At 42.3% G+C, this 25,179-nt stretch overlaps 1 protein-coding gene across 1 annotated transcript in view; it reads right to left on the reverse strand.

Moving 5' to 3' along the window:
• MYH15 (myosin heavy chain 15) overlaps positions 1–13,227 on the reverse strand; it is a 45,599-nt gene extending 32,372 nt beyond the window's left edge. The window contains exons 1-11 of the mRNA XM_038159373.1: positions 13,090–13,227; positions 10,022–10,170; positions 8,861–8,964; positions 8,187–8,330; positions 6,562–6,718; positions 5,125–5,152; positions 4,165–4,258; positions 2,859–2,876; positions 2,162–2,254; positions 808–871; positions 617–715 (exon numbers count right to left, since the gene is read on the reverse strand). Coding sequence (XP_038015301.1) covers positions 617–715; positions 808–871; positions 2,162–2,254; positions 2,859–2,876; positions 4,165–4,258; positions 5,125–5,152; positions 6,562–6,718; positions 8,187–8,330; positions 8,861–8,964; positions 10,022–10,115 — 895 coding nt within the window. The 5' untranslated portion in view covers positions 10,116–10,170; positions 13,090–13,227. The remainder of the gene's footprint in view (positions 1–616; positions 716–807; positions 872–2,161; positions 2,255–2,858; positions 2,877–4,164; positions 4,259–5,124; positions 5,153–6,561; positions 6,719–8,186; positions 8,331–8,860; positions 8,965–10,021; positions 10,171–13,089) is intronic.
• Between the last annotated feature and the right edge of the window lie 11,952 nt (positions 13,228–25,179).

Below are 25,179 nucleotides of genomic sequence, written 5' to 3' on the forward strand. Positions count from 1 at the left end.
AAACCACTCACTTAAATAACTAGTGAAGGTTTCATTCAAAGCCGCTCGGCCCCTCTCTGCCCTTCTCCAGCGGGTCTGTGGGACCACGCTGAGCCAGGGGAAGCTTGAGAGGGGTAATCACCACATAATCAGCAGCAGGCAGCTTTGAATATTCTCTCCTGCTACACAACATGCTGTAATGTCAGTTTTGTCACTTGGCGCAGAATGAGGAGACTAGCTTTTCTTTGTGGACCTATAAGCAAATCTTCTCATATGTGAAAATCTGGATAATTAAAATTTTATCACCACAAATGCTTTGGAGGCATAGCATTTTCTAGATGTTTTGAGACCTTGGATTACACAAATTCAGTGTGACACTTTTTGCCTCTATAGTGCTATGTTTTAAAAGTCCTGCCTGAGTCTTATTCCCATTAGATTAATCTGTAATATAAGAAAAATGGTCTCTGCTGCTGCCACTGGAACAACATCTCTAAAAGATTGTATTTGACAGTGGAAGTTCAGATTCATCAAGTAGAAGCATAAGGGCCTTTCTGCACATGGGTTTGCCTCCTAACCCCTTATCCACTGTCTCTTCAGTTTTAGGCTCTTAAAAGCTGTGGATGCACATAATGCTTACCTAGTAACTCTGGTTTCTTTCCTGACAGGATCTGGTAGAAGATGTGATAGTCTCTTTCTCCAGGTTGCTGAAAAATCACTCGGGATTTCTCCAATAAATCTAGTTGCACAAAGAAAAATTCAGTGAGAAAGGGTCTTGCAGCTTTCAGATGAGCAATTGTATTTTTTAAAAGGAGAGAGTTTGCTGCTTACAAATCTCAATATCAGCAGATGACAGCTTGCCTGTAGTTCCAAAATGGATTCGGATAAATTTACCCTAATTTACACAGAAGAATATTCTAATTAGTGCATATAGTATACACAGAGGGAAACAAAGAATGCAGTTTGAAGGCAATCATTTGGCCCAAAGAATTAATTTATGTAAACTCCTTGGCTTTCCACAGGCATATTTTCAATGAAAAATATCAAACAATGATATTACTGCCTTCCAAGCCTAGATCTGCACATAGAGCTATGTAATCTGCTTGTGGAGAAAGGATAACAGTGTACTTATCTGACAGGTTAAGATATGGCAAAGCACATGGCTTCCAGTTGCATGATGCAGGTTTACTGTAATGCAGGACTCAAAGCATTAAGCCTGGGCTTAAGACACACAGGCTCCTTTTTTTGGCTTCTCCTCATTTGCAGTCCTAACTTACATGCACCTACTTATGTCAGAGGAGTGCTGTGATTTTACACAGTTTTGCCCATTAAATTTACATATCCCTCTCTCCCAATTCATAAAAAAAATGAGTACTTTTCATTTAGTTTCTCATATTCAAACACACAAAAATAATAATTTCCCTTCCAGCTGACAAACTCCTTATACAACTGTGTACCTTTACAGACGCTTACAACGTCTGGTCCTCTCCACCTCTTCCAAATTAATTTTTAACAGGATTTGTTAGGGAAGCATGGGCTCCAAACTCAGGCCTGTCATCCTCATGCCATTCCTTTCGGACCTCTCAGACAATGTCAACCAAGTGTGGCAGAGGCAGAGCTCCCAAGAGGATTGCTCTCCTGCTAACCTAATGGAGAGGATGATAGCCCCAAGGTGATGGCTGCATGGAGGGACAAGAAGGGACAGCTTACTGAGCCAAAAAGGGAAAGCTAATGGCTCAAGGATAGGAGTACTGCTGCAGGGCAGGTCGGCACAGGGGAGGATGTGGGAGGGAGCAGAGGCTGTACTGTATTTCTGACACTTAGTGGCAAAAAATACAGCTACGATAGGAAGGGGGCAAGACAGGCTAGTGGAAAAAGGGGTAGGAAAATAATGCAGAGGCAGTTCTGAGGAAGATCTACAACTGCTGTTCAAAGGGCTTCCTAAAGTTGGGTTTTGCTTTTCTTCTGTTCATTTTAAACAATTGAAACTGTTTAAACAATTATTCCAGCTTGATCTTTCTTTATTTCTCTTCAGGCTTTTGTTAGATCCAACTGTGTTATTTTTCCACTCTGGAAATCCAGTAATTTTAATGGGCAAAATGCAATCTAGGAAGGGATTATGACATAGGAGTTATTAACTGGCTACTGTTGAATAAGACGTCAGTGGATTATGCTGCAGACTTACAAAACGTGAGGAATTGTCATTTCTCAGGGTTTTGGCATTTCCAAAAGCTTCTAGGGCTGGGTTTGCTTGAATGATTTGATCCTCCAAAGTTCCCTAGAAATCAAGGTTGAAATTGAGAAACCTACAAGCCACAGACTCAGCCGTCAGCTCTAGGTCAGCCATGCATTCACTTACAGAGCTGAGCCTCTGTAGGAAAATGATTTATTTAGCTTCCCCCCAGGGGCGACACAGTGTGAATGGCAGAACAGTGAGACCATCAGTCAGTTATGAGTGCTTTAAAAGGCCTCGAACCGTTCTGCTGCTCTCAACCGTTTGGCTTTGAAGATTTATATCTTGTGCCATCTGCATGCGAAAGAAATCACCTAGTGTACTGCGGAGCATGTGCGGACATCCCAGGAATAAGGAACTGTGTAGGAGATGGGCTACTGAAGACAGTGACAAGCGCTAGAATGCATTTGATTTAAAAGCACTCGGAGCTTGTAACATTTGGGATTCCTGAAGATGAGAAAAGCTTTAACTGTTGCTCGCACAGAGTTCAGTTTGGGAAGTGGATGATTTTTCCTGCCGAGGCTCCTGGGGTCATTCACCATTCACCCGGGAGCCACACAAAGTGAGATGCTGAGGCTCATGGCACATCTGACAGAGCACAACACCAATTCTGCAAGGCAAAAATAAAACAGCAAAGCTGATGACTTACCCCAGTTTTTGTAGCTGGCTGTTGACAAAATAGGAACACAATGGAGAGAAAAAAGAGAGAGAATGTGAATACTAACACAGAGAACAATACAAAATATAACAATTAGGAAGTTTAGCTGTCTCGTGGTCACCAACACACCAGCAGCGCTTTTTGAAGCCTTCAAAAAGCATGTGTGGCTATTACTTTGCATTCACCATACATCACAATGGTGCAAAAACAGATATTGCAGCTGGAAGATGTTTCATGTAATTTATCAGGTCAGGTTGCATTTTCATCACGCTTTTTTACCCCAAAATTATCCAAAAGTTCAAGTGGGGCACAATCTTATTGCCTAGAACTTGTCCGTCTGCATTTATGCTCTTTTATTCTTGCTACCTAGCAGCAGTCTCTTTTCTCTGTTCACTTAGTTGGTGTTTTGGTCTATCATAGGACATTTCCAGAGCAAAACCAGGTAGATTTCCGCAGTGGAAGTTCAAGCAATAAGTTTGGGATTGGAGCACCATTGTTGCATGAACACAGCAGGTTTTAGACACCATGATGAGCACCAGACCCATTGCATGCAGGAAGCTGGCTCTGGACAACTCAACAATTTCTTAAGAAAGCCTTGCAGGCCTCAGGAGAACATATATTAGAGTTTGATGACGTGAGTTCTGCGCACAGACTTGAAGTGTGGCTGAAATTTTGGCCTTATAAATATGGTTCACAGGAATCAGTTAATTCACCACAAAAGAGCACTGAACTCTTCAAGTGCAATGAAGCTTATAGCAAATAACCGAATAGCAACACAAGATAAAAAGCAGCATGAATACAGTATTCATTGTAACCTTAGAGAGCACTTATAAGCAGAACAGCACTTATCCAAACAGAAATACAGAAAAGCTGATTGAAAAAATATCTTTTGTCAAAGCAATCCTTTTTTGTGGACAAAAAAACGTTCAATGAAACAGGTATTTTGATGAGAAGTTATAATCCTAGTCTTTTTGAAGACTATTTTCCATTTGAAAAAAAAAATCTTATTCTTTACAGTCTCCCCATCTTTTGACCAGTTTTAACACAATCAGAAGGATATTTAGCACACACAAAAACTGAAACTCCTGAGGAAAAAAAAAAAAAAAGTGGCATCAACAAGCATCTGTCCAGAACCAGGGGTGGTGTTTCTGCTTCATCTGGAGCGTGGTAAGTTCATGTGTGCCTTTCTCCCTTCAGAACAGCATGCTCTCAGTACTGCAGTCTCGTGAGGTTAGTCATATGCAAGAAAGAGGGGAACCCTGGGAGTCTGAAATGAGTCAGTCAGCAGCAGACTTACATTCTTTTTACCAGTTTCACCCAGGGCTGCCACTGTGGCAAAGTACTGGATGACTCGTTTTGTGTTGACAGTCTTGCCAGCGCCAGATTCTCCGCTAGAGGAAAAGGGAAGAAAACAAAACCATTGCTCAAACAGCTGCAACTCATCCTTTTAAATCCTGTCCAGCCAGCTCCTCCCATCAAGGCTATTCTCAGACTCACTGACTCTGGTACCTGCAGCCTGTTGCTCAGCCATTTCTGTGGAAATATCTCAAACTGACTGAATGAAGAGGTGCAGTCCTATGACAGCAGTAACTTGTTCTTCACACAGCTGAGCTCAGAAGTCCTGTACAAACCCACCCTACACCGAGCTTCTTTTAGGGGCATGAAGTTTAATTACAAACATCCAGACTAACTCTCTGGGGTACACATACCTACAGTTAATGAGCTAGAAAAAGCAGAGGAAAGCTGTTATTTGCCAGCATTACCCAAGAGCACTTGTGACTTTGTAGGGACACCCAAGTCTCCATCCTTTCATGCTTGCCAGTAAACATGACACCTGCTCTTTTGTACCTTGGTCAACTCTCCCTCTTTAGGTGTATCCACACAACACTCTGAAACATAACTTTCAGCAAGAGTAAGCACACTGAACAGAAGGAATCCTCTGCGTCCAAACACAGCAGCCACAGAAAGGCTAATCCTGCAAGGATCAGTTTTAATTGCCTGCTGAGCTGTTTTCATGCCTACATGGAATGTTCACCAGATGGGAATCAGAAATGGGCCAGACTCCATCAAACCTTTAGCTACTCCTTTCTCATGGAGGTCAAGTTAACCATCAGATGGCCAAATTGACAGTTACTCGGTTCCAGGCAATTTAGCTGAGATTTTAAGAGTATTGTCAACTTCTATTTCATCAGGATTTTTTCCTTCAAAGTTTTTCATAACAACAAAGTCTCAAATCAGTCAAAAAAGAAGAACTTACGTGATCAGCATAGACTGATTCTCCCGATCTGTGAAGGGGAAAAAAAAGAAAAAAGAAAGAGAAACTTAGTAGAGTGTATAAATCACTTATCATAATTGCAAATGGGCACCAGAATCAGTCATGCAAGGACAGGAGAGAATTACATGAAGCAAAGACAGAAAGATGAAAACTGTCTAGAATGATTTCCAGAATTGCGAGTTCCAGCCCTGCCCTGAATCCTTCTCTTGTGTTTTGCTCAAATTGGTACTAAATACCTGTCAGTTGTACACATTCATCTGTGTCTGGGAAACTATAATAAAGAAAGTAATTTCCTATTCTGATAACATTTATTCTCTTACTCCCGAGTGTGTCTTTGGTCATGTCTGACCTTTCTGCTCCTGCAATACTAGATCAACCCAAGTAATTTTGCTCTTTTTTTTCACAGGCTGTTCCTTAAAATGCATGCAAATTCGTCTTCAACTGGCCATGCTACTGGAACTAAGCAGCCTATTGTCCACGCCTAATTGCCTGATCAGAAACAAGCACTTATTAGACCACTCTGCAAGCCTAATACATTATTAATCAAGTTCAGAAAACGCTAAATCATGGCAGCTTCCCAAGTCATTAAGCCTAAATTACTCTTTTCTTTTTATAATTCCAGTCGTCTTAGCAGGCTACATGTTGAGGAGCCTTATCTGATAAAAGAGCATCTCTGCAGCCAGACACACATTCCCTCTGTCCGATGCTTTTTGTCCCCTCACAAAAAGGCGCTTTTTCATTTTTTTAAAAGCAAGTGTCAGCACCATGTGCTCTGGTCAAGTCTCTTTTGGATTCATCCTGCTGCCTGGCAGGCCCTGGTGTGAGCACATCGCTGCTGCCCTCTGCTGATAAACTCCCTTTTCCCCAGTAACACCAGGGTCAGGGCAAGGAAATTTCCCAGGGAAATCTGGAGTTCGCTGCCACGGGATCGGTGCCCGGAGCCGCGGCAGCCGCCGCGACACTCGCGCAGGTCAGGGTCGCGGCAGCCATGTGACAGGGCAGCAATGTGACAGCCACAGGGCTGGCCTTCACCGACCTGTGAACACACACATCTCACCAGCGTCGTGACACGGAGCGGAAACTGACTGGAGGGCTGTTTTCGAGTTTGGGAAAGCACTAACAGACCTTTGGGACCTGGCCCCATTTCTGGATTCACTCAGCTCAGACAGCTAAACATGTGCACCTGACAGATGGTTACCAGAAGTGCCACAGGGACAGGCAGGGCAGTTTAGAAACGAAATAAGTACGGATACATACATGTATATAAAATCATCACAGACTGCCAAGCCCCTGTTGCTTGTGGACTATTTTCGTGTTTGTTCCATGCTGCAGAAGCTCTCACCCACTTCCCTGCAGCACAATCACATCAGCCGGACTGATGAGGTGCAAGCTGGTGTGGAGGCAGGCAGTGGCACTTACTCCGCAGCATGTCGTGGTACGCGTTGTCAGCGATGGAGAAGATGTGCGGAGGAGCCTCTGAGCGCCGCTTGCCTTTGTAGGCAGCAACTACCTCCGATTTGTAGACAGGCAACCACTTGTAGGGGTTTATGGTCACACAGAATAAACCAGAGTATGTCTAGAAAGTAACACAAAGCCAGAATGAAAAATTCACTCAAGCAATAAGGCAAAAAGTCGTGGTTAACCAAGCAGGATGTAGCATTACCAGCTGCTGATTTAGGCTTGAGTTCTGAATTGAATTTTAGACTTTCTAAATTTCAGAAGTTGTTGATCTGCTAAGTGGTTTCCTAATTGCAATTCATACCAAAACTACAGATATTGAACAGTTTTCAAATGGGGAAAAGGGGTTTTGATGTGTCAACCTGAAATGAAAACATCCCCTTCAGTAAAATAAAGGAGCAGCAAATAGACTTGGGTCTGATTTTGTCCCTTGCTGCTCCATGGGAGTTGTTTCCTCTTGAAAACCAACATTGCAATGGAAAGTTACAGCTTCCCTGTTTGAACTCCATTTTTAGGAGGAGAAACAACCTCCCATTATTTGTTGCATGCAAGAACCTCGAGACAATTTCTGATTCAAAGAGAAAAACCACATGATAATGTTGTACCCCAAAGCTGTGGAACCTTTTTCAGCATTGGAGATGTGAGGTTGGTAAAAATCTTTTTATCATTGCTCTTTCGATGATATATATCAGTTCTCTGGGGCCTGGTCACTCCAAGGAAGAAGAGCTCAGAGTTGTAACCCCAGGCAATTGGTGTCAGCTGGTAAGTTTTCAAGTACTTAGCCCAGCTTGGAGCAATATCTTCAAAGAAACCCAGTTATCATATGGGCACAATCACTATATGCACATAGATTACTGAGTTCAATTAATCTCTAAAAGTTTCAGGTGAAATCCAGGTCTCTTTCCCTAAAAATAGCATTAGGACATGCTCCTGAAGGGTCTTTGCAAGAATCTTCTGTCCTGTTTTCTAGAAAGAAAAATAATCCACTCCTACCAGTAAACAGATTAAGGCAAGATGCCAGTTTAATTTTCCACCTATACTGATCTGCAAACAAAGCTATGCTTTAAGCCCTACACGTTCATACAGGGGTTATTAGAGAAACACAGAAAATGTCTGACAATCAGAATTTAAATAGGTAATGTTGGATTTGCTCTTCTGATGAGTACCAAAAACCAGAGCAAGGGTTGGCTGGAAAAACCAGTGGACTCCTTTGACTGATTTAAAACACAAGCAAGTGCAGCTAACTGGGAGCAAAAGAAATCCCCATGACTGGCATTGACATGGATTAATATTTGAAGATGAAAAATAAACTGGGTCTCCCCAGCACCTTGACTTAAGAAAAATGTCCCTCAGCACCCCTTTCCTAGGCAAGCAAGCAAAACTAAGGAGCTAGGCACCATCTTACTCCTTCAGTTTTATGTTTATATTCAGCCAGCTCCAAGTATCATCTTTCTTGAGGTGAAGAGCAAGACCCTCACTTTTGTGACTTATCAGAGTTGTAAAATGAACATGAACACAACATGTTCACACACGATGTTAGCACTTGAAATGCAGGTCACTAAATCCACCCCTGCAGTGGCCCTTACATAGATCATCCAGTTGCTGTAGCGCTTCCTCAGGTTGTACAGCACAGACGCCTCGTTCAGGTGGGTCAGCATAGACATGTCCTCAATCATGTCGAATTTGGGGGGGTTCATGGTCTGCACGTCATCTTCTTTTATAGTCATGGTCTGCAAAGACAAACAATTACAGTAACACTGAAAGACACTGGGATTCTCTGTTGCTTTATACACCTTATGGAAGAAAACATATTTTTCCCCCAGCAGAGGGAAGTTCTTCAGGTCAATCTCTGCCTATGTGCGCAATACCGTGTGTTTCCACAGGTATCAGAAGAATGGGGGAAGGCTGAGATGATAAAAGTAAGAAGCATGGTGCTATGGCTGCAAAAGAAGCCAAGAAATTTGGCTAGAGCCTGGGTTTTTAGCTCTGGGCACCAAACCAGGACTGGCTGGTTGCAAACCTCCAGTCACAGCCCTCCCCCGGCTGCGCGGTGGCTGATGCTCACCCACCCATGACTGCATTGCTGGCTTTCCCTTGGTGGTTTTTCATGTGTTATCCTATCCTGAGCTGGCATGAGTTACTGAGGCTTCCCATTCACAGCCCATTTCATGAAACAGGCAACTGAACTGAAACAATGACAATTCTGTAGCTTGCAGTTCTGGTCTTGTTAGTCACAGAGCAGACAAAACCAGTTTTGTACCCTTCCATCCGTTGTCTGCACAGTCACTTTGCCTTCACTGGTTTCTGTAATTTCAGCTTCAACGTAAGCTTTCTTTTCATCAGGAACCCAACATTTCTTCTTCCCTGTGAAATTAAGAAGACTGAGAGTTTACAGCCTTGCATCAAACAGCAACACCATGCCTAGCTAAGTGAGATTGCTGGATTACTTTTTCTGCAGAAGCGACACAAAACCTCTGGGATTGCAGCTGATTGGCAGTGCTGGGAAGCTGTGTGTTGAAGCAGAAGGGCTCCCAAATGTTGTCTTCCTTTGAAACTACTGCTCGGCTTCCTCTAGATCCTTCTAGCACAAGGTGTCAAAATATTTCACAAATGCTGGCTAAGCCTCAGCCTCCATGGGAAATCCATAATCATTATCACCAGTGTGCAGATGGTGGAACTGAGATTCAAGCCCAAATTAAGGCATTTGCTAAAAAGTCACACAGAGACTTTCAAAATGTTCAAGGAATCTGACCCACATTATTCAACTGCCATCTATCAGATTTAACCTTGTTCCTTCACATTCTTCTGAGTATTGTGTTGAAAACCAGCAATATTAATAACTCACATTTAGTTATGTATGTGCCTTTTTAGAGTTTGGAGCAGCTGCACAAGATTTTAGGTCTTTAGTTACAGCCACTGTTGTGAATTGTGAAAGGCCACAGTTGTCGATGCATTCACACTTACTACTAAACCTCAGGGCTCATAAAAACCCATTTAAGGAAAAATAAATTATGGGAAACTAAAAGCTAACATCACATTATTATACAAGCTGCAGAGCAAGTTAGACATCTAGTCAGGCCACAGAAAGATCAATGTCTGTTGCTTTTCTCTAAAGCTGACAGAGAGGTTATTCCCCTTTTAGCAGAGCAGTACTCATACACCTTTCTTCTAAATCTAGATAAACACTTACTTGCCATAGATTATTTTTAACTTTTACTGTCTGGGAGTTTTTAATAGCTTTGCAGAATAAAGGAACCCAAACTTGGTTGAACCAGCTACCTCCAACAGCAGCAGCACAGCAGTGTCAAGGGAGGCTTTGCATCCTGCTTTGCTCTGCATTTCTTTGATTCCATTCATATGTAACCCTTACCTCTCTGAACCAGCCCCTGGCAGCACAAAGGGCTGTGAGTCTGCAACTCACCATCGAAGGCCACGGTCTGAGCCTTCATCAGCTCCTTCTCGCTCTTTCGGAGGTAGGGAGCGGCCTCCCCAAACTCTGACATATCGACCATCATCTTGGCAAGGGTTCAAGGTGGCACAGCTCACAGAGGAAAAAGAAAGGCACTCAGTCTACCAAAGAAAGAGGGAGAAAAAACAAACCAATTGTCTATTCTGTGAACAATGTCAGGCAATATAAAAATCTCAGCATAACATGGCAGGTGGCTGATCAAAGGGATGATTAATGTTAAACACAAATGCCTAACACAGATTTGGGACTAGACTGCACTTTTAGTTAAACCCTTCCTTGTGTCAGTTTGTTAAAAGTCAGACAGGTCTTGAAGGCTTCTAAACCTCAACACTGGTGACAGTTATCTCCACAGGAAGATTTTGTCTCTTTTTTGTGGCACATATGGTGCTTAAGAGCGGGAGGAACCATTTGAAGCTGTGATTTTAAAGACCACTTAGTAGGGGTCTCTTCTGGCCCCTTTCAAAATCGCCTGGAGCAAAGGTATGCTCTCCCACAGGTCTCCCTGGGGCTGTGCCACTCAGCCGATTAAAGCACCATCTCAGGCAGGCTGTTTTTGGGGAGACAAGGAGCAAGACTTCACTGCTGCAAAGCTGCAGGGATGGATGCCCACGCTCTCACGGCAGAAAGTCAGCATTGGAGCTGGAAACAGCTCTGCTCCCTGCACTTCTCCGATTCAGGAATTAGCATGCCAATAAAAACAGGACTAACAGGGCTCTGGGAGGTCCTGTGCTGGTGCTGCTCCCTCTGAATTCACCAGGCTGGGCATCCCCCTGCAGCAGGGCATGGCTGAGGGCAAGTGTATCTGCTGAATTGGTGCAAGGGCTTCATATGTTTTCAGATTGCTCTGAGTTCATCAGTCCAGCTTAATACCCACACTTGTTTTCTCAAATGACAAGGAGCCTTTCTCAAAAGACTTTAGGAGTCTTTTTAATGAAAGAGAGGGCAGGGGACACAGGTCTCAGTGAGACTAATTTGCTGTGTTTGTACAGCCAAGTAATTAATTTGTTTTGTACTCTCCAAAATCATCAAACAGATATAATGGGGGGGGGGGGGGGGGGGGGGGGGGGGGAGGGTGTTGTTTATTTTTGAGATTTTTTTACAGACATAGACATAAATACTTACACACACATAAACTACTCAGCATGTTTCCCAGCCCTTGTCTAAAAGAAGTTCCACTGCTACAAGGTGTACACACACAGTTTTAGAATTGCAGGGTTTTGGGGTTTTTTGTTTGTTTGTTTGGGGTTTTTTAAGTCAGGACACCATTTGACTACTATTTAAAGCTGCATAAGTGATCCTCAGGTTAATCTCTTCCCTTATTTTATTTACTGCGCAATATCCAGGCCAGCTGGATAAATTTTCCAGACCCCTATCAAGACAGACACTGTAGTCTTTCAAAATTTAATTCCATTTATTTCTAACAAAATCCTGGTAGAGATAAAAACTCCTCATCAACCAAGGCAGCTTTTTTTTCAACAGGTTCCTCCTAGGGAACATTAAGCCCTAAGACAGCAGAGTTGCCGAAGCATTACATCCACTCCTCTCCTGCTGCTGCAGTAAAAGCTGGATATCTTCTGTCTTGTTGCTGTAGAGTTGCTGTAGTTCTTTCTCAGAACTAGCCTTAATTTTTTCTAGATTTTAAAGTAATGTTTTAAACCTTAATCTTTTTAAAGATTGAACATATACATAAGCACGACAATTGCCAATTATTTTAACATCATCTGAACTAGCTGAAATTCCCAGCTGGAGGCACAAGTCAATGGCAGAGTCTCTCTCCCTCTCTGTGTCTCATCTCTAGTGGAGCAATGAAATCACATCAGTTCAGACATTTAAACAGAACAGCATTAGAGCACATAAGTGTTATTTCTCATTAAATGTGCAAATGCCAGAGGGACCCCTCCAGTGTTAATCTCTAGGACCCGAGGCAGGTTCCCACAAGTCCAAGTATACACTAAAGTGCTCTCAATCACTTTTGTGCAACCTGGCTCCATTTGCAGACCTCCTAGGGACAGTTCCTCAGCTATCACCTCCTTATCTCTTCCTTTTTCCCCCCTCGTGTTCAGGGTGGATGACTACAGCGAGTATGTTATGGTGTAAAGCAGCATTCTGGCAGCTTGGAGAGAATCCTTTTCTTTCAGCAGCCTGGGTATTTGGAGTTATAGCAGAGGCTGGAGCCCAGGCCATGCACACCTTGGGGTGCAGAGAATTAAGTGAGGCAAATCCATCAGCAGATACAAGAAGTGGGTAATTTTGTTTTGTTATGGATGCAAGATTATTTTTAAAATGCAGACTAGTTGGGAAAGACAAAGCTTAAGCTAAAGTTGTTCCCTTTCAACCTGTTGTAGCCAACAACAGAAAGAGCCAGCCCTTATATATCAGCTGTGGGAGATCCTTGAAAACGCCTGCTCCCTGTGGAAAACCTATACTGTTACATAAGTGAAGTGGCATGCCCAGGACCAACAATTTGATGGTGCATCTAGGCTTGGAAAAAAGGGACTTTGTCTGTCTTTACTAGGGTTGTTGAAAGTGACTGTAGCACTAAGGGCAGGTAGGGATAATGCAATAGCAACTGCGGTGACACTGCCTGGCCTGGAGAGGGAGCCCAGTAATGCTCCAAGGGTTGTAGCTCAGGCTGGATTAAAGAATGCCTCGAACCAACAAGCTGCTTAAAATTGTAAATTGCGAATAAACCATCATCTCTCGCAGATGACAGAGAAGGCAAAAAGATGACTTGCAGGCACTGGCTAATCATTTCACTCAGATGCATAATTACAGGGGACCTGACCCTTCCCTAAGTGGTTATTCCAGCTGGTTAAATGAATGTATTGATGTTAGAGAAGAAACATGTATTTGTTATTCTACCATTTGAGCAGCATCCTACAGTGACTATCACAGTCTAGATATTTACTGATACTACTGCTAAAACTTTAAGCCACATGATAACCTTAATCATATCAAACCCACGGTACAGTGTTAGAGCACAGCACCCACACTTAAAAGTGAGAGAGGTTGGTACTCACCCTGGAGAGCACACAGAAAGTGTCACGACTCTGCCTGGTCCAGGCTTTATATGCCCCTATCTCAAGGTCAGTGCTGATAACTGTTTAAAGGCATCAGCAGTTTTCCCCCATGCCTATATTTGTCCGCTGGATCCCAGCTGAGGAGACAATGCCCAGGAAGGGGACACATATGGCTGTGCCCTGATGAAGGGGGGCAGGAATGCCAGTGGGGAATGGCACTCTTGGTCCCAGCCACACCTCGCCACACTTTCATTCTTGTTCCATGACTTCATGGAAGAAGCCTTTCCTGCTTCTGTGTTTTCACTAGGGCAAGTATTGCTTTTCCAATTGCTTAGTGCTTCAAAACTTAATTACTGTGGGCTCGCTAGTGTGTGTGTGTGTGTGTGTGTGTGTGTGTGTGTAAATTAAGACTATTCAGACATAACTCCTTTGGAATATGAAAATCAAAACATTTTGCGCCAGGAATAAGTGATTATTAAGGGAATTTGGTTACATGAGCCAAATTTCCATCAAGCAAAGTGCTAGGAAGTGGATTCTCACATCTCAGCTAAGGGCTTTAAAAGCCCTTTTTGGGCCCCAGGAGTTTTAAAGCCAAGACTTCTGCCTGGAAAGTGAATCACAGATAAAGAACAAAGTAAGCATCAATTTTAGCAAGTCCTTTTCTTCAGGAAACTAATTTATGAGTCCAAATTTATGCAATGTCTGGCCCTTTTATTGTAAACTCATTTTTTCCTGTGAAACAAGCACCACGAGTAACTCAGGTCTCATTTCATTGCAACCCACAAATAACAAAACAACTGACACTGCCAGACTGATTTGCTTTTACCAGCAGAGGTATATATATATGTTTCCTTTAGTTCTAGCATAAGCTGAATATAAAAGCAGAAAAGAAAATAAATACTGTGGATAATGCTCGTTGGCCACAAGGGAAGACAATATATTTGTGTTCTACAAAACTCAATTCCAAGGAAGCAAGGAAGGAGCTTATCCACAACTTCATTGAATTCCTAGATACCCACAGGAACAAGTGGCTTGGTTTGTGACCAGGCAAGAAGGAAAATGTATGCATAGTGAGTCTGCTATTTTTAAAGCTGTTATGCTGATGACTGGACAGGGACAGGTTGTACAGACAAAGTTAGTTTGTAAGAAACAGGAATTTCTGGAAGTGATAGGCTCAAAGACAGGAGACTGATGTGGAAGCTCTGAGGATTTGAGCACTTTGGTAACTTGGTATTTTTAGCATTTGTGGAATGCAACCAAGAGATAGAGAATCACTACTCCTGTGCTAGAGATATGCTCTGGCTTTTGGCTGCTGAGGTGAACAGTGAGTGGTTGTATAAACTCAAGCAGATGCTCCTGATCACATAATTTGGAAACAAGGTAAATCACAAGCATCACCAAGCTTTATGGACATTGTTAATCTGCTGAGAAGACTGAGAATGTGATTATTTCAAGCCATGAGGATATAAAATTCTGATACTCTCTCCCTCTTGCTCCTCTCTCACATAGCCAGGACCTTTACTTCTAAACACAATATTCTCATTTACCACCTACATTGCTTAGAAGAAGCCATCTTCTTACAAATACACTGTTATCATTTACATATTTTCTGTTCTTCAAATATTCAGCTTTCATCAGTCCTGCATGAACACTACAGTCTTGCTCCTACGCCTCCCTTTTCTTTTTTGGGGTTGCAAACAACTGTTTCCATAGCTAATTCTAAAGCAATTTCAAAGCTTGTGTCACTTAGAAAGGGACACATAACTGGTTCAAACATAATCAATTTCTTTTCTTTGCTAGCCTGATGTGAATGGATGCTGCACATTAATCCTGCCTTTCTGGAGTTTATTTGCTTTCTTTTAATATGAAACAGAAATTGCAGCACATTTTCCCTAGATTAAATTTGTAACAGGGACAACCAAAGACATTTGTCTTTTGCAGGGGCTACTTTTAGAAGGGCTAATGCTGGTCACTGTTTCTAGGGAAACAAGGGTCTTTGATAAGGAGCTCTTGTGACTAAACTATTTTTAATAACATTACATATTGGAAAGGAATGCAATAACATTTATCAGCTCTAGACAGAAGATAATGTCAGTATTGTGGTCTAATATAGAAAAGTTGACATATTGGATCTGTAAAAAGCTCAGTTATGAACCTTCTCTATTTTCTTAGACAAAAAGATCAACCAGCCAGCTGGGTTTTGACAGAAACTGGCCCTTAGACTACTCTTAATAAAATGTTTACTGTAATAACCTGGTGCTCATGAAAAGCAAGATCAATGAGAGAGAAGGACATCAGTTTAAGAGACAGCTGCTTGGAGAAAACATCTTTGCAGTCAGGATCCTCTGGGTTGCTCTACAAAAGAAGCAGAAAGACCATCCCTCTACAAGATGCATCTAAAAAGGATGAGAACCTATTGTTTACCTCAGGGGATTTTTTTGGTCACTGGTCCACGCTGCTGTTGCAGCCTCTATTTAAAAAACAAATGAGAAAGAACCAAAATTACTTAGTTGAATGAGAAAGTTCATCCATCTGGGAATAGTTTCAGGAGAAGAAAGGTGCTAATATCTCGGAGCAAAGCCAGGCCCACTCTGTACAAGTGACTTATTTTGTCTTGTGAAGAATTATGTTTTAATTCCTCAAGCCATTGATGGCCCAAAGCAAAACTGGAGGGGGAGAGAAACTTAGATTTAAAAATAGTGGCACTCTGCTACATCTCTTAAGGATGAGAAAATTGGCACTGAACAGTACATTGAAAATATCTTTATGACAGTTAGATTCCCATTACTAGACCGGAGATTTTCAGGTCTCTGCCAGTCTTTGTGCTCCACCTGCTGCAGTACCTATGCTATCAGGAACATCTCTTCACCTTCCTTTCAGCATCATAATTTAAAATATTTTCCCTCAATTAATTCTTTGCTGACAGCTACTGTGTGGTGTGACAGTAGAACGGAAATTTAAATCTTTCTATGGAAAGCATCTGCTTTCATACAAATATGCCGGGTGAAATAATTCCTAAACCACCAAAAATGTTTTAAGCGGCTTTTAAGCCACTGTAATCTGTGATCTGTTGCTATCAACATGCAAACCCCTGACACCTCTTCCCGTTTTGAGCAGCACGGAGTCAGCAGGGACTTCAGAGCATTAACCCTCTAAACCACAAGAGCGTTGCAGATCTTCCCAGCTTGGCAGCGCCCGTCCTTCAGCCTCTGATCCCATGCCAAGCGCAGTGCTCCGGGCTGCGGCGGCACGCTCCCCTCCTAGTCCGGCCCGGGACAATAAACATTTCAGAGCTGTCACTGCTGCCTCTCCCCTGCTGACATTCAATCATTACGGTATCTTAAGAACGTTTAAATAGGTCAGGTTTTTAATGGGAGAGCTTGGCTTCTGGGAGTGAGGCTGACAGCCTTTTGAGAGCAGATTAACAGCGCTGATAAATCAATCTCAGACTGACTCACAGCCATAAGAAAAATAAGAAGATGAAAATGGAGCCTAGTTAAATAAATGGTCTCAGTTCTTCGGCTCTGGAGATGTACCAGAGGAGGGAAAGAAGGCTTTTGTCATGTGCCTCGTCACTCTTCTTTCTCCAATTTGACCACATCCCCCACTCCACCAATGCCCTCTGTTGGACGTTTTCTGTCTCCAATGATCTTGAGCATCTCACCCTGCCCATCAGGTCAGAGATTAATGGCATGTTTTGAGAATTGCAATGCCTCCTTTTCCCAACTATCATATAGCCTAATTGCCATTAGTGAGTTTTGGGTTTCCCTCGCCACCTCACCTTAAACTACTCTGCATTATCCATAACCACCGGGGGAAGGCAGGGAGTTAAAAGCACTAATAATGCATGTGGGCAGTTCAGGTTAATCTTTTGCGTATTCATTAAGGAAGCATTTGTTTGCATAGCACGTCATTGGACTTACCGTAGTCCCACCACCAATTCCATTAAACCTTTCTGAAGCTAATAGCAGAAGTATTTTAGTCTTGATCAATGCAAGGCAAAAAAAGAAATCTAAGCGTTCCTCTGGGGTTTGTATTATGCAATCTGACTTCAAAGACAGGGTACTTCATTAGCCTACTTCAGCCTCTGACTATGATGCACTCTGTCTGCTCAAGCAGCCTGAAAACCACATTTCCATTTCAATAGGCAGCGCTGTCCTAAAATACTCCTAGGTCTTCAGACACAACATATTCTAGCTCTTGGTGCCAAGCTCCTGCAAGACAACTTGCCTTTTTTGGCTTTTTTATATTTCAGCTTCAAGGATTCAGAGCCTGCCCTTCAGGTATGGGTAGGGGTGGGTACAGTCCTTGCTGATTGTCTGGTTTTGTTGCTGTGGAAGCTTATTTTTCAGAGGAGCTGAGGGGGAAAGAAGTAAAATATTCATGCACAGGAGGTTTTGTGATTTTTCAATTTTTCACTGCTGTAACTGTATGAGTCATAACTTGACTTTCAACCAAGGATTGTTTGCTATCTTTTGTTTACCTTATGCCAGCTGCAAGCTCCACTAAAACACGCAGAGACAGTTCAATTGGTGAAACAATTGTCATGGGGATACTTTATCAACTTTGCAAGTGCTGACGGAATAAAACCAATGTGATTGGCATGATGTTAATTTAGCAGGAAAACACTGCAGGAAGGAGACTGTGTGAGTTTTTCAGCATTTACATTCTGTAAGCAACAACAAAACATTATTTCTTTCCAAATACAGATACACTGGGCTGGACACCTCTGCTGAAAATTCAGTCAGCAAAGCTTCTTGAAATATTAAGGCCAGTTTTTTAAAAAAAAAAATATTTCCAGGAATATTATGTTCTGCCTGAAAAAGCACAAGTCTGTGCTTTTCACATGGCATAATGATCTGACACTTTTTGTCAGTTGAATTTAAGCACCTCCAAAAATGGACACGACATCCTTCTCTCCAACAGCAATATTCTGGAGTGATTGGCTAGTGTGTGCATGTAAGTATATCTAGGAGAGACACACATATATATTTATACATCTATGTGTATATCTATATCTATCTATATCTATATCTAGAGAGAGAGAGATAGATATATATAGACTAATAAATGTGAAAATAAGTTTATTTTCTAAACCTCTCCCCTCCCAGCTGTGATGTTCCACACTTAGAGCTCAGTACCAGACAAAACAGCCTCTTCTTTGGCCCAGCTGTGGCAGACTCCCCCTGCTGTGCTCCCACGACGCTGGAGCTGAAATCCTGCCTCCCCAGCAAACCCCCCCTGAAGCATGTCGGGCTCGGCCTCTCTTCTGCACAGGGCACTCCCATTCTGTGTGACGAGCACATCGTGTCTAACTCCGGGGTAATTTCTGGAGAGGCACAGCAAGGCAAGATGGGAAAGGAGGGAGCTGTTCGGGGAGGGCAGAGCCAGGAGTGATGAGATGACAGAAGTTACAGGAGAGAGGGATGGTGAGAAAAGGCTATGCTGGACCACCCAGAGGAACCTATGGATGCCACTGGAGAAAGGTGGCACTACCTACCCAGACCAAAACACATGGAGACGACATCACCGAGACCAGCCAGGCATTGCTTTTGGAGAGGACAAACAATTTTATCACAACATACTTGAGGCTTCTTGCACAAAGCCAAAGTATCTTCTACGTATGTAGTTATATGCATTTCAGTCTCACCCAATGGTCTAGAAAAGAAAAGAGAAAGAAAATATTAACAGATCCAGTATGATGATGCAAAGCTAGATTGCTGTAAAAATGCTGAACAGGAATGGAACACATGCCCTGCCTCACTGGGCCCCTCTGAAGCTTCACTTAAAGTACCATAGCTCAGCAGCATGAAAGCACTAAAGAACTCATTTGACAAGATCACCAGCCCAGCTGAGAGACTCATTTTCATCAAAACTCACTCAACAGCAAACCTTGGATTTGGATCTATGCAGCATGTCCCACAGCAACTTCTTACCAGCAGGTTCATCTATTCAAATCTCTTCACCAACAGAGCATTTGGGAACAATCTTGGTTGAAAGTTTGTTTACCACTCTATGGGTGTACACTGCTATTCATTTCACCTTTCCAGATGCCCTTCTGCAGGTCTGGTGGATGTGCCTTGCTTCTGCTAGAGAAGAGTGTGAGATCCAAGCAATAACTCCTGCAACAAGGGCAACAAAATAACACTTTTGTTTATATAGCTATTTAAAAAAAAAGTATGTAATGTTTTAAAAATCAATCTGATGTTTTTCTGAGGACCCAAAGTTACAGCAGGAGGCTAACTAAAAAATTTAACACAGAACTTTGAGAAAAATATAGGCTATTTTTGGGTGTGAAAATATGCTATATAAAAAAAAAAAAAAAAAAAAAAGAGAAAAGAAAAGGAAGTTGTATTTTTTGAGTTGGATCATTCTGCCTCTTGCCTGTCAAGCAATATGGTCCTGGTAGACTCTCTGGCTCTTCTTGTACTGCAGTTGATGAATAGGGATTTTCTAGAGCAAAAAAATCTCCCCTGTTGTCACCACCCAAATGTGCACCAGAGCCACAGAGAAGGAGCTGCAGATCTAAAGTCCAGGTGATTTCCATTGGATTGCCAGCATGGCCTGGAGGCCTACCTTTATCCATTACTGACACATCTTCATACTTCAAGGTATGCAAGGTATGCAAGACATCATGATCAGAAGGAAAATCATGTGTGATGCCAGAATTGCTGTCTCCTTTCTAGGAAAAGGAAACTGAGGCAAAGGTAGGGGCTACATCCATATAAATAATGAGGCATTCAATTCTCACTGCTTTCTCTGTGTGGAGTTACAAGCAGATTACCTTCAAAGAAGGACTAGGCAGTGTGTTCATGGTCATGCTGTTGGACCAGGAGAAGAGTCCAGACAATAGGGCTGTAAGAATCTGAGCAAGTCCCACTCTTCTCCATGGGCAGACAGGCTTCTCACCACATGGGTCATCTTTGTCACACTTACTTGGTTATAAAAGTAGGAATTTTACCTGTGTAAAAATGAATGGCAAGTTGTTTCTTACCCAAGCAGTTTATTCTGAATGAAGAATGAGAGGAGCAGATTTTAGGTGCTGCACATGTAAGGAGCAAGGCACTAATTTGCACTGTTGTTCACAACAGAATAGGTAGATACATTCAAAGGCAATAGCAATGCCCTTTATATTTCCAGTTACACTGAAGGAAGATTTGGCTCACTCTTCACTGGATACACAGACGTGGGTTTTAGCTACTTGCAACAAGTGGAAAACTATCCTGAATGCACCTGAACTGCTTACAGTTTTCTAGTGCCATGCAGGATGTCTGTACTTTGTCAGGTAAAAAAGTATGCCCATTAAAGTATGACACCAATGAGCAGAATTTATTTTAACAAGACCATTAATCAGAAAGCAGATACATAGATCCATTCCCAAGAAATAATAAACAAAATGACATTTAAGTAGGAGGCACCATTCTGTCCCATACTTATGCGATGCAGACAGGTCTTACTGGTTTTTTCCTAGCATATGCATCAAGTTCAAAGTTCAAACCCAAGTATTTCCCTAACCAGAAAGGACACAGTCTTTCAGACTACTGATTTGAGATGTGTTTTTATGACAGTTTAAAAAAGTATGACGCTTATAGGAGGATGTCCAGAAGGACAAATGAAAAAGAACCTTCCACACTCTCCCTATTCCCAATACCACAGCCTGTTTGTTAGCAGTAACAACGTGTGACATATCACATGGGGCTCTGCTGAGATGAACTCCACACCCCTGACCCTGAATCACTGATAAAGTCATGACATGGAAAAAAGGGCAGCCTGAGTGCCTTCACAGCAGTCAAGCTCTGGGACTCAGCAATGCCTGCCATAATCCTGTTATCTCCTGTAAGTGTCTCCTACCACTGTTATCAGAACCAGAAGTGCAGAGGTATTAGCAATAGAAAGGTATTTTGGCTCTGTGCTCCCTCACTGGATGGGGTTCCTGTCTGTGTCCCACTGCCCAGTCCAGCAGCAAGGAGTCGACCACAGGGAGCATGTGTGTGTGGGGGAACAGAAGGCCAGCCACCACGGATGCTTGGAGTGGGGGCATTCCAAGGGAATCCAAACCAGTCATTCAGCTATACCTGAGCAAATTCAGAGCATTTGGTTTTCCTTAGTGTCACCTCCTTTCCCTCCCTGCCCTATGATCTCCTTTCACACCTTTCTCTTCTTGGACTTGGGGAAGGCACATGGGAGAAGGAGAACACCAACAGACCTCATTGCTTGTGGCTCCACTTTTACAAATGAAGACAACCAGAAACAGGCAAAAAAGAATAGTTAGCAGAGATTTGTTTCAATCTTATTCCTCCTCTATTCATTAATGTCTTCAAAGACATGCCCTTCCTCCCCCAAAAAAACCCTCAATGAAACAAGTGTGGACACTTCACCTTGGTTGCTGCTGCAACCTGAAAAAAGATATTAAGCATGGACATAATTGACAAGATTCAGCACTTGCCATGTTTATCAGAGTTTCTTTGGAGATCTCAAATATCAAAAAAAGGGAATTCAGTACTTGCTAAGAGAATATCTTCCCATCCATAAAGGATTAGAGTCCCTAAATAAAAGAAAAGCTGAAAATTCTGTGTGAACTGATGATAAGAACAGATCATTAATATTAAAAATGCAAATACAGAGAGGATATATACCATCCTCCCACACCAATGGTACTTCTGATCAGCCAGTCTAAGTAAATCCAGCCCAGCATTTATGTACTCAGCTTGAAGTAAAATATTAAGGACAGAATAACAGTTAGGAATATGACAATGATGTTGCCTCCAATAGCCTCCAACCAAGCATCACTAATCCAGGAAATTAAGAGATGAGATCAAAAGGAACCCAACTGAATTGAAATAAGAAACATGCAGCTACAATCTTCAAAAAGTCTTAGTGTTGTGGCACAGTGAGGACATATTGTGACTAAGGGATCTGTTCGTATTCCTATGAGCCTTTTTGGAGCTGATTCCACCTTTCTGGATTTATTAAATGAGTAATCACTAGCATTCATTCATTTCATCTGGCTTTTTTTTCCCCTCTCCTTCAGGAAGTTCCTATTTCAAAATGTCTGTGTGGAGACTGAATGAGAGGCACCAGATGGGGTTTCTGTACAAGATTTCTTCCTTCTGGAGGAGCAGAGTACTATTTTAAGGGCAGAGCCACTGGAGAAACATAAGACAACCAGCAGCCACCAAACTCTAAAGAGGCTGCCACCTGGTTTGCCTGACTGAAGCCTTGCACAAAGCAGCCCATTCCACACAGATTTGGCCTTCAATATGGGTCAGGGCATTTTTTTCACTAAAGGGAGAGCATGCAAAGAAATGCTGGAGGGATCCTACCAGCAACAAATGTTCTCTGGGGTTCTCCCTCGTTCCCAGCAGCAGGCAAGGTCTCAGTGGCATGGGGACATTTCAAGCAGATACATGCAAGCCATTCAACCATTAAGCCATTTAACCATTCCAGACGAAAGCTAAGTGACACAGCTTATCCACCAGTGAAAGTCTGTGTGTTCTCTGTCTCTCCCATAAGAGTGACATCCCAGCCGCTGCAGAAGAATGATGGTAAATTGCATTGTTTCCAGTTTCATGGTGAAACAAGTCAACATTTTTAGGCTATTCTCTAGATGTAACTGATTAAATACAGCCACTGCTAATAACTTAGCTTAATTATTAGCTGATTTATTAATATACATGCAGGCAGAAGATTTCAATTATTTTTAATGATATGGAAAGTTACAAGTGTTTTTTTTATTACATTAAGATCGTTCAAAATTCTGTAAAACCTGCAAGTGCTTAATTCTTTAAATGACAGTTTTTAATTAATTTGAACTCAGGCTAATTAAAATATTTGTAGATTGCAACAACCTAATTAATTTAAAAAAGGCATGCTTTTACATCTGCAGCAAATATGCTCTATTTTCCACTGGGATTAAAGGTCCAGCCCCTGTTTGAAGTGCAAAACCCTCTTCAGCCTTAACAGTGGAATTACAAGTGACAGCAGGTAATACAAGTGGTCCATTAGCTTGGGCTGGGTGCTAAGCATTCCCAGGTCCACTGCTCCCTCCTGAGCATTCCCAAGTCCACTGCTCCCACTTGCATGAAAATCTGTGCACTGGAGACAGGAACAAGAGTTTCAGGAAGCCTTTTGGTGGTAACAGCCTTGGCTTAACTCCTCACTTATCAAATACTTACCTTTTTATGCAGCACTGCATAAAGGGAAAAACCAATGGCCCCCTCTGACAACCACCCTGCTATAAAATTTGCTAGATACCCCACAGAAACTCCAGCTTCAGTGGGTAGTTTCAAAAAGGAAAGGCAAAGGACTTTAAATTTGTAAACAACAAAAAACAAGGCTGTGGTTGTGCTACAGGTGTCTCACCACCCACAGCTACTTTTGTCTTCACTGATGATTTCTAATGTCATTTGCCAAAGAGGAAGTGGCTCCAATGACAGCCCAACAAGTCAGTAGTTGGCTGCAGGCTAGACTATGAAGCCAACACAGTTAGGACTTGTTTTTGTCATATTCTGTATCCCAGAGCCCAGGCTTGCTAGCATCTCCATAATTTCCAAGCCAGAATCATGACTTGCCATTTCCACCCCAGGGACAGAGGAGAGACCCCATTGCTGGAAAGTTGTAGGATGTGATCGGACCAGGTGCTGTACAATCCCACCTGGGCTCCCTTTCCCATGAAAGGGTGGACCAGAGGGTCTTCCCAGGTCCCTTCCTACCTGGGCTGTTCTAGGATCACTAGAGGCACAGAAAATAAGAAACTTTTCTGTTGAGCAAAACAAAAGCTTAAGGAGGACAAATGACCTGATCCCATGGTGCATAGATTTTGCTGCTTTCAGTCTGCACTGCTTTAAAGCATGAAAGTCACCAAGTCCTTGACTGGCATGAGCCAAGTTGGAATTTCATCACGACATCTTCACACAGCTGCTGGCTATAAGCTTCCTTCATATACAAATATAGTTAATGTATACAGTGACTGTTGGCTTGATTCCTCCATTTAGAGTGAGCAATGCATATAGCCATAGTAACCAGCTCCTGCCACCGAGTCCTCCTCTTCTGAAGACAATCCATTTATGCATGGCTCTGTGAAGAGGAGTTCACATTTCTCCTGTCTGGAAGAGCAGGAGAGGGAGTTCTGGCTCTGCAGTTCTGCCACACGCTGCAGACATGACAAGGAGTGACCTTGGCTGTTGTTGTGTAAGTGGTTTTCAAACATGTCACATGCATCTGTTACACACTTATCAACCCACTTGAGTCTGTATAAACCAGCCAATATTCTCTTTCCTAGGCAGAGTTATTAAAAATGCATCATCAATGTGCAGTAATACCTCCAAACAAATTTCTTAGTCAAGGTATTGATAGTTTTAAGATGTTGGAAAAACATTTTCAACGAGTTCATGGAGTTTCACAGCAAAATAGGCTTGTAGCTAACATTCACATTAGCATTTCTCCTGCCTAAAGGATATTGAATCTGAGGACATTTAGCTTTTAATGCTTGAAAGATATGAGCATGCCAGAGCCTTTAACACAAGATAACAAAATCCAATTTCACTTGTCTCGATCAGCCTTTGTAAGTGTTGCTGCTCAAGTGCTGAACTCAACTCCCAAATCTGATTGAAGCTTTATCCCTTTCTATATGGGTAAAAATAAACATCCTTTCTTGCCCTTTATGGACACAAAAACATTGCAAAGAAGGAAGAACACTTGTACTCTAAAGAACTGAGCCAAGCAGCAAAGATTACCTCAAAAGGGCATGCAGCAAGTACTACTTCAGTTGTTGAGCTCCTTATGGTAAATAGTGGTGTTTATATTTAGACTAAAAGATTCATATGGAAGTTTAGAGTACAGACCTTTAAAAAAAATCTTACCTCCTTCCCCAGAAAGCCCTAAAGAGGTTACAGAGACCTTTGCATAGAAGAATAATATGTAGTGACCAAGAAAAAGCCTAAAGCTATTGTGATATTTTTAATTGCTACACAGTACTTTACTGAATGAAAGGGAAGCTGGCCATATGCATGAACTGTGGAGAGCAACTATTTTAGACAGCAGTAAAACAGGTTTGACCTAAATGCCCGAGCCCAGAACTTACCAAAGCCC

Source organism: Motacilla alba, chromosome 1 (assembly GCF_015832195.1).
Source record: "Motacilla alba alba isolate MOTALB_02 chromosome 1, Motacilla_alba_V1.0_pri, whole genome shotgun sequence".
In the NCBI taxonomy this organism is placed as follows: domain Eukaryota; kingdom Metazoa; phylum Chordata; class Aves; order Passeriformes; family Motacillidae; genus Motacilla; species Motacilla alba.